A 9,532-nucleotide genomic window follows, 5' to 3' on the forward strand; every position below is an offset into this window, starting at 1 on the left:
TTCAGAAATGTCCTGAAATGTTGTTCGACACAAATCCCACGTATGAGATACGGTTATGGGCGTAGGACAAACCGAAAATGACCACGTATTACATACAGGGTGGGCAGTGAAGGGGTTAAAAGGGGGGTTCCACTGTGCCACAGGCCAGATTAAGCCCCTCATTGTTTTGACTGCCTGAAAAATACATGAGGGAAGGGAGCTTTGTCGGTAGCTGGCTGGCTTTGAAACAAGTTCATCGCTATGGAGTGAGTTTGAACCCCAGGGTTTGTTGGGAGATTTTTTGTCGAGAGGAAACTTTGTGCAGATCAGCTCACTAGAATAGCAAATAAGAGAGGGCATATGGGATATCTGCCATTGAATAACACCTGCCTTGTAAGGTGTCACTTAGGTGCTGGTGAAAAGCCACCTTATGTAGCAAGGGAAACAAGTCAGCCAAGTCACTCAGCAAGAACGAGACTGAATTGTGTCCCCTGCTCTGTGAACATGTGAGCATTGTGGCTTAGCCTTTACAGTTTTCAAGTGAAAATTGAAGCGATCAAAAACTGAAATTTGATACAGTAGTGTGCTACACCCTCATGCACATAATATTGGTGTTTGTAGTTAACGCCTGAAACAGGAATTCCGGCAGTTTTATAATCCTTTCTGGGGCCCTGAAAATCTTCAGGCAAATTTGTATGACTCCACAGGCATCAATGATATACATTTTCTGTTCTGCGACAGCGGCACTAGTGCATAGTGTATATGGGTTTCTTCTTCTTCTTCTTCTTCTTCTTCACCCATGACACACACATTTCTTCCTTCCTAAGAAGCTTTATGACGTGCAGTATCAGGGCTCTCAGCAGGCATGGTTCCACGTCGGATGAGTAGTGTAACGTGTCATGGACCGCTTTGAAAGGGAGCAGACGTGTAGGTGTCTTCTTCTTCTTCTTTTTATATTTAGTCAAGTTTTGACTAAATATTTTAACATCGAGGGGGAATCGAAACGAGGGTCGTGGTGTATGTGCGTGTGTGTGTCTGTGTGTGTGTGTGTGTGTGTAGAGCGATTCAGACTAAACTACTGGACCGATCTTTATGAAATTTGACATGAGAGTTCCTGGGTATGAAATCCCTGAACGTTTTTTTCATTTTTTTTATAAATGTCTTTGATGACGTCATATCCGGCTTTTCGTGAAAGTTGAGGCGGCACTGTCACGCCCTCATTTTTCAACCAAATTGGTTGAAATTTTGGTCAAGTAATCTTCGACGAAGCCCGGACTTCGGTATTGCATTTCAGCTTGGTGGCATAAAAATTAATTAATGACTTTGGTCATTAAAAATCTGAAAATTGTAAAAAAAAAAATAAAAATTTATAAAACGATCCAAATTTACGTTTATCTTATTTTCCATCATTTGCTGATTCCAAAAACATATAAATATGTTATATTCGGATTAAAAACAAGCTCTGAAAATTAAATATATAAAAATTATTATCAAAATTAAATTGTCCAAATCAATTTAAAAACACTTTCATCTTATTCCTTGTCGGTTCCTGATTCCAAAAACATATAGATATGATATGTTTGGATTAAAAACACGCTCAGAAAGTTAAAACAAAGAGAGGTACAGAAAAGCGTGCTATCCTTCTTAGCGCAACTACTACCCCGCTCTTCTTGTCAATTTCACTGCCTTTGCCATGAGCGGTGGACTGACGATGCTACGAGTATACGGTCTTGCTGAAAAATGGCAGCTACTTGACTAAATATTGTATTTTCGCCTTACGCGACTTGTTTTCTTTGCGTTCCTAAGCTTTTAACTCTAAGGCTCATGCACCTTATGGTGAGAATTTAGGTTTGCATGCCACTGGGGCAGCATGACGCCAGCTTGAAGGGTACTGATCATACTGAGATTAATGTTTAAAATGCATTAGGCAGATTTTTCTGACTCCACAGGCATCAATGATATATATTCTCTGCTCTGTGACAGCTGTTTTAGCGCTTGCTGTATATGTGTTTCACCTTCTTCTTGTTCTTCTTCTCAATTCCAAATCTTTTTCTTGTCAAGGTCACCTTTTGGTGAGAGTTTAGCTTTGCATGCCACACAGATTTTACACTGCCACTGGGTCAGCATGGGGTCGTTTTCAAGGGTACTGATTAGGATGGAGTCTCTCGATTTGTGGCAAAACTGTTCAGCTTAGAATAAAAAAACAAGAAAGGTAGGTTGTTGGAACGTTTGTTATTGACAAAACAATACATTCACAAATATATTGACCCAACGGTCTTTTAAGTGTACAGACAAACAATAACGAAAACTTATCTCGCTGATTTTTTCTTCCGCCTGCCACGAAGCCGCAAGCGAACGAATGATTCATTTTAAATTTGTTCAGCTTAGGCCAAACTAAAATATATGTTGGTTTAGGGTAACCTGACCAAAAAAAAATAGGGTCGGTAGGTCGGCTTTTTAAAAATTTTATTTTTAATTTTTTTTTTAGCCCTGGTATGGTTTACAAAATGTGCCAACGGTTTTTTTTTTTAGGGGGGGGGGGGGGGGGGGGATTTTTTTGAGAAAGGAAAAAAAGTAAGGGACAGCGGGAAAAAATAGGGTCGAACGGGTTACCCTAAACAAACATATATTTATTGTTGGCCTTATATCCTGAGATTAATATTTACAATGCATTAGTCAGTGATTTAATGTCTGCAATTTTTCTCTCAATTGCAGGCGCTCATTGCGGATGCGAGTGACCCAGAAATGAGCAAGTACGCTACAATGCTGCTGGAAAATTATGAGTTCCCGGTGATGATGATGATCATCGCCCCAAACGGAACCGTTGTACACAAGATCAATGCCAACGACTTCATGGACAAGGACGTTGCTTCTCCCTTGGAAACTGGGTGAGTGGAAGTTTCGGTGGATGTGGGGGTGGGGGCAAGGTGGGAGTGGTGGTGGGGGCAAGGTGGGAGTGGTGGTGGGGGAACGGGGAGGTGGGATGGGGTTTAGGGAGGATGAAAGTTTGTGTGTGTGTGTGTGTGTGTGTGTGTGTGTGTGTGTGTGTGTGTGTGTGTGTGTTGTGTGTGTGTGTGTGTGTGTGTGTGTGTGTGTGTGTGTGTGTGTGTGTGTGAGAGAGAGAGAGAGAGAGAGAGAGAGAGAGAGAGAGAGAGAGAGAGAGAGAGAGAGAGAGAGAGAGAGAGAGAGAGAGAGAGAGAGAGAGAGAGAGAGAGAGAGAGAGAGAGGAGTATGTTTTTCATATGATGAGTATTCATAATCAAGAGCAGATAAAACACAGTGAGTTAAGGGTCAATTCTGTTCGAACATCATAAGTCCCTGACAAGTTACGGTTGTTTGTTTAATTGTTCAACAGGACTTTATTAAACAAAATTATTCAAACCTTAATGTCCTCTTGGATCCATGATGTGTTTTTTCGTTTCAGAAAAACTGATCCTCATTTGCTGAAACTTATATGATGAACATCCATTTTTCAGTCTTCAAGATCCTACCGCTTACGAGTACGAGAAGTTTCTGAAGGAAGGCTTGGCAAAATATGATGGCGCACCAGCAGGATAAGGATGCAAGACACTTGAATATATGCATCAAATACAACAAGCAGACACACACATACAAACACTGTTACATGCAAATACACAGAATGTTGTTGTACTTGCTTGTATATTGTTTAGTACTCTTTTAGATGCATTCCAGACTGAGTGAATGTATTTTTGGCCTGAAGTTGCCAGTAAAGTGTTTGAATCTCTGTGAAAGTCGTGTTCTTCTGCTGCTGAATCCCTATCTGTGTTCCTGGACTCTGAAGCAATAATGAAAGGTATCATCCTTGTTGTGTAAACTATCATGTTGACCCCCACAGGCTTACGTGTAGTATAAGAGCATCTTGACAGTTGAGCATCTTGACAGTTGAGCATCTTGACAGTTAAGCATCTTGACAGTTAAGCATCTTGACAGTTGAGCATCTTGACAGTTGAGCATCTTGACAGTTGAGCACGCATACCAACTATCTACAGGCTGGCTGCTTCCTGTGCAGAATAGGATTGTTGTTTATGAATTAATGACAAACAACACCGATTAAAGGCACAGTATTAAGCCTCCCGTAAACCATCACAGATACTGTCAGGCTTTTACACACAGTACAAACACCCTTCCATTTGAACGCTCGCCAAACGGGAACATCCTAGGTGCCCTACGTAAAGAGCGAGCAATTTTCAAAGAATTTATTTTTGCGTGGTTTATCTTACCCCTGATCCATCGTGAACCCGTGTGATCCAGTTTCCCTTTTTCACAATGCAGTCGACAGTTTGTAATTTGAATGCGGCTCGCTGTGAGCTTATCTGCAATAGCACGTTGTTATGTACCTCTGACTTTTCACAAAACAAACGAATGTGGTTCATAAGAACTCGAGCGATGGTTTTTGACTGCCTATAAACCGTCGTCTGCTACGAAAACCACGACCTTGCGTGACCCTGCTTCCGGGCTTTTCTTTTTTCAAACTTTCAAAACTTCGAATTGTACTGATCTTGTCTTGATGAAAAAATAATTCTTTTATGATTTAAGAATGTTTGTATAACAAGCTGTCAATTTATTATTTAGATTTTAAAAGTTAGGTCTAGCGCCAAAACGCACAATCATCGCTCCACGGCTATCCCTAGTTGAAGGGAAGTAACTCATTTTTGACCTGAGTTCAGGATGGCTCCGATTGAGATGGTCTCAATCCGAAAAATTAGTTCTTTGAAAATGTCTCGCTCTTTACGTAGGGCACTTAGGATGTTCCCGTTTGGTGAGTGTTCAAATGGAAGGGTGTTTGTACTGTGTGTAAAAGCCTGACTGTATCTTTGATGGTTTACGGGAGGCTTACTGTGCCTTTAAACAAGCCAAGACGTCACTTCTTGACCCTCACTTCCAAAGTAAAAACGTGTGACTCCAAAAGCAAAACAAATTTCAAGAAGACGTCAGTCATACTGTGAATAATTGCATCACGTACAAATTCTCTCGCTTCTTCAGTATGTCTCTCAGGATCTGAAAAATAATTCCGAGAACAAGTTTGTCTCTGTGACTTTGTTATATCAGCATGAGAAAGTTACTCGTAAGGTCACCATTAGGCCGTGCATGTATGAGTATTGTATATAATTAAAGTAGCTGGTTGACATAGGTATCACTTACAAAATTGATTCCGAAATTTAAAAAAAAAAATGCAACTCTCTGCACTGAAAGCAGCCCGGCTGATGGTTTTTGGCGTATGGTTTAGTTGAAGGATTGCTCTTATACTGTGTGACAGTCTCAACAAATCTTTTTGTGTGAATGTGATTGCGTTCACAAGAAGTAATTGTACTTTAAGCAGCTGTGTAGATAGTGTCTGCTGTGTAAAAGTGTGTTTTTATCGTGTGAATACTGAGTGCAGTGTGTCTGTCTACCACATTATAGCCTTGCTTTGCTTTGCCATGTCACTCCTGTTCTGCGTATTAGCAGGAGTACTTTTACTTTATCTGTTTGATGTCTGCCGTCTTTGAAAATCCAAAAATACACACACACACAAACACACACACACACACACACACACACACACACACACACACACACACAAACACACACACACACACAAACTCACACACACACACACACACAAACACACACACACACACACACACACACACACACACAAACTCATACACACACACACACACACACACACAAACACACACACACACACTAAACAACACTTTTTTGCTGTGAACAAAACATAATGCTATGCTTTTGCGCTCAAAATTATTTGTTGTGCTTTGTGCAATTTTGTTGTGAATATTTTTCCCCCCGGTCTTCCAAGTGTAGCAGGAAAGTTTTGCTTCCATTGTAGCTTACCTTTCTGAATCTTTGGGGGAAGAGATTGTCCTTTCTCCTTGGTTTTGTGTGAATATGAGCATGTGTCAAATACATAAATATTTATTAGTTCCATGGTTAGTGATACAAAGAGTGTTGTGAGAAAGGACCAAAAGAGAGCAGAAATGTCATAACTTGTCACACAGCACTGTGCCATGACATGTCGGGCAGCACCACTGACGTATGACGGCAGTGCCAAAAAACAGTGTATTCTGTGTGGCGCTTACCTGATGAATTTCAGTGGAGTATGGCCTCCTGTCATGCCACGGTGCTCCGACAAGTTGTGGGAATTTCTACTGAATTGATCTTGTGAACATATAACTGTTTTAAAAGCTTGCATGTGTTTAGACAGTGTGGTTTATGGGTCTTTAAATTTGGAACAAAATAATGGTATGAAAAATATATATATTACATGTACTCTGGTTGGATGAAGTTCAGTGATTTCCATGATAGTTCTTTGAATTTTCTCGCCTAATAAAATCAGCACTGAATTTGAAAGAGATCTTTTTTTTTTTTTATAACTGAGCAGTTGACATTCTGTAGCAATCTTTTAAATTCAGAATTAGAAGTATCATACCCAAAAAACCCGTAAAGAGTACTTAAAAGACATTTGAAATGTTGCAGTTATTGCTGTTTTTTTAAACGTAGTGCTGCTGTATTTGCTTTTCATGTTAGTTCAGACATTTTACAACCATTGGGTAGTCTGTCGATGGACTGCCCATTGTACTGAAAAGTGTAATTGTGTAATTTACAGGGTATGGTAGGATTTTAAGTGCTCAATATCAAAGTTTTTCTTTGTGTATAAGTCGCAGAAAATGTGCATATCAGGTTTTTGTCAACTTAAAAATTCCCTGCTGAAAATTAAGCTATAATGCAAATAAAAAATGTGTCCTGGTTTTCTTTGGTTAGAAATGTATTTACAAAAAGAGACATATCATAATGTTTTTAATTGTATGACTTGTCGTTTTCCCTCATGAGAAAGAGATTAAAAATGTAACATTATGGAGATGGAGATTAAATGAAATAAATTTGGAGAAATAAAGAGAAGAATGATGGATTCACAAACTGTGTTAGGTGTTCTGTAAAATAGTCGCCATCATCAAGAAGTGGTAAAAATAGAACTGACAACGCCAGCGGCCAGTCAAACTGAGTGTAAAAACTGTATTTTGTTATGAAAAAACACACCATTTAAATGCAATGAAAACCTGTATGACTGACCCATATTTCCTTTGAGTATATGTTCACATTTTAGTATTGGCATAATACCAGAAATATTTGGTTAATGTCGACTGGCCCGGTATACAGTGCAGTTACAGAATTGCATGTGTTCAATACTTTTTTTGTTTCCAGTTGGTTTGTATTATCTGTGATAGTTTGACCATGAATGTATTAATTATCTGTTCTGCAGTTCTTCGTTTGCCTGTGAAATACCATTCACATAAAGTTTCATGTGGTACTGTTCATTAAGTTCATGTAATATAGAGAATATATCACCAACTGTGTGTTATAGAAGACGTACGGTTATTATTCAAAATTACAACTGAAATTGGAAGACATGATTGTTTGAAAATCTAACTTAAATTGCATTTAAAGTTGTTACTGCTTGCTTAACAGATGTTGATGCTACAGCAAAGGAAAGAGAATTAGAACTCGAAATCAAAATCAACTGAGTGTGTTGGTAATTAACAGAGTGTTAAGTAGTGATGTAGCACCAAAGAGAGAGTTTTTATTACCCCATTCTCCATCATTATGGAGGATTGTCTCATGAAATAAAAATGCCTTACAACTATTATTTTACCTTTTACTCTGTGTGTGTGTGTGTGTGTGTGTGTGTGTGTGTGTGTGTGTGTGTGTGTGTGTGTGATTGAGAGAGAGAGAGAGAGAGAGAGAGAGAGAAATTGCTTGCTACCAGAAAACTAGCACTGCTTCCAGTGCACTATACCGTCCACAATGAAAAATGAAAGACTATGGAAAATATAAAAATAATGAGGATGCTTAAATGGCAGAAATCCTAAAAATAGTTCCAACCGCTTCACAAAAACACACACAAATAATTATAATTCAGTACACAATGCCAAATCAAAATATTCGTCACATTTTATTGCTCTTTAATTTGAGAAGCATACAGACCCACAGAGTTTTGTGATAACTTTCATGATTACAAATCTAATCCATTTATCTGTGTTCAACCTGTTGCTCATGCCCAAAATTACATGTGTGCACACACGTAGACACACATGCCAACAGACACACGTACACTCACACACACACACACACACACACACACACACACACACACACACACACACACAAACAACTCATTTACACATCCACTCACACACAGAATGTCAGTTCATTAAAACAAATTAAAAACAATAAATAAACACAGAAAACCCGAGTTCACAAAAGCAACTGGTTCATAACAACCAGTACCTGTACATTTAGTAAAAGGAATTGTCACAAGCATTTTGCCTCAGAAATACACCTGCAATTGGTGATCCAGGTTCGTTGTTGAGTTGTCAGAAAAATATTTTCTTCCAATGAAACAGTACTTCATGGAGTAACTTGAAGATATTGTCGATCGATCCTTACCATAGTTATTTTGTTTATAACAGGCGGAAAAGCACACCGTTTTTCCCAGTCAGGTCAGGCTTTTGTACCTGTTGCACTCACGGTATGAACATGTTAGAAACCCAACACACTAAACAAACAAGCAAACAAACAAACAGAAGTACAGGTGGTAATCACATGCCCTCTGCACCCAATGGCTTTGGTGTGAGGAGGTAAAACTTACATTTTAAGTCTCACTGGCCTGCTGTTGAGTCAGCAATCCCACACGTTCGACGGCCAGAATACAGACTATACTACGATCAAGTACAAGCTGTTGACGTTTGACACAAGAAGTCATGTGATCCACCAGAAACTACGAGCAGAAACATGGCCTGCGGACACACCGGTTTAGGAGATCTTCGGCACCCTGCGGATTCTTCGCTGTACTGAAGACTTCATCAGAAGTTCCGGAGTCCCTGTCTGAGCGATCAAGAAGAAGAAGAAGATATGTGATGCCATAACATTCGGATCAGTGATGTGCATTCACATACCCCCCCCCCCCTTCATTTAAGCCTACTAGTTCTTCCGTTTTGGACTTCGATCTATGTATTCCTAATGTGGAATTTTTGAATGGCCTACATTTTAGTATGTTGATTGAATATAACCACTTTGTGAACAGAATAAAGACAAGGATAAGATATTATAAAGTTCTGCGAGGTTACCCTCATGGAAATTCGGGTTGCTCTCTCCCCAGTAAAGCGAGCTGCTGAAGCGGTGTTTATCAACATTTCAAGTCTTGCATAATCAGGTCAAAGCAAACCAAAGGACATTGAATCGGAGAGACCCCCGCAGGTTTGTCAAAGAACACATACCCAGAAACAAATATTCAGCAGCATATGATGCAGTCATTCTGCAGTGTACAAGAGAACGCTAATTCGTGACGGTAAACACAGTCACAAAAATTCAGATACTTGAAGTTGTTCCTTTTCGCGCACTGAACACAGAACAATTTATATAAGCTTACATTGTTTAAGACTCTCGAATAATACACAGTCGCACTTATAGTTCACATCATTCTGTTCAACACTACGGTTCACACAGACCATAGACCTGATATTAGATCCCT

At 39.4% G+C, this 9,532-nt stretch overlaps 1 protein-coding gene across 3 annotated transcripts in view; it reads left to right on the plus strand.

Annotated features, from left to right (window-relative positions):
- The window catches only part of LOC138951982 (selenoprotein N-like), a 33,270-nt gene extending 25,622 nt beyond the window's left edge, over positions 1–7,648 (plus strand). For 2 of the 3 annotated variants that reach the window (XM_070323550.1, XM_070323553.1), the window contains 2 exons: positions 2,695–2,867; positions 3,456–7,648. In XM_070323550.1, coding sequence (XP_070179651.1) covers positions 2,695–2,867; positions 3,456–3,537 — 255 coding nt within the window. In that variant the 3' untranslated portion in view covers positions 3,538–7,648. Of the gene's footprint in view, positions 1–2,694; positions 2,868–3,403 lie in introns of all 3 variants that reach the window. The other variant, XM_070323551.1, reaches the window with a different exon arrangement.
- The last annotated feature ends 1,884 nt before the right edge of the window (positions 7,649–9,532 follow it).

This window comes from Littorina saxatilis, linkage group LG17 (genome assembly GCF_037325665.1).
Source record: "Littorina saxatilis isolate snail1 linkage group LG17, US_GU_Lsax_2.0, whole genome shotgun sequence".
NCBI lineage: Eukaryota > Metazoa > Mollusca > Gastropoda > Littorinimorpha > Littorinidae > Littorina > Littorina saxatilis.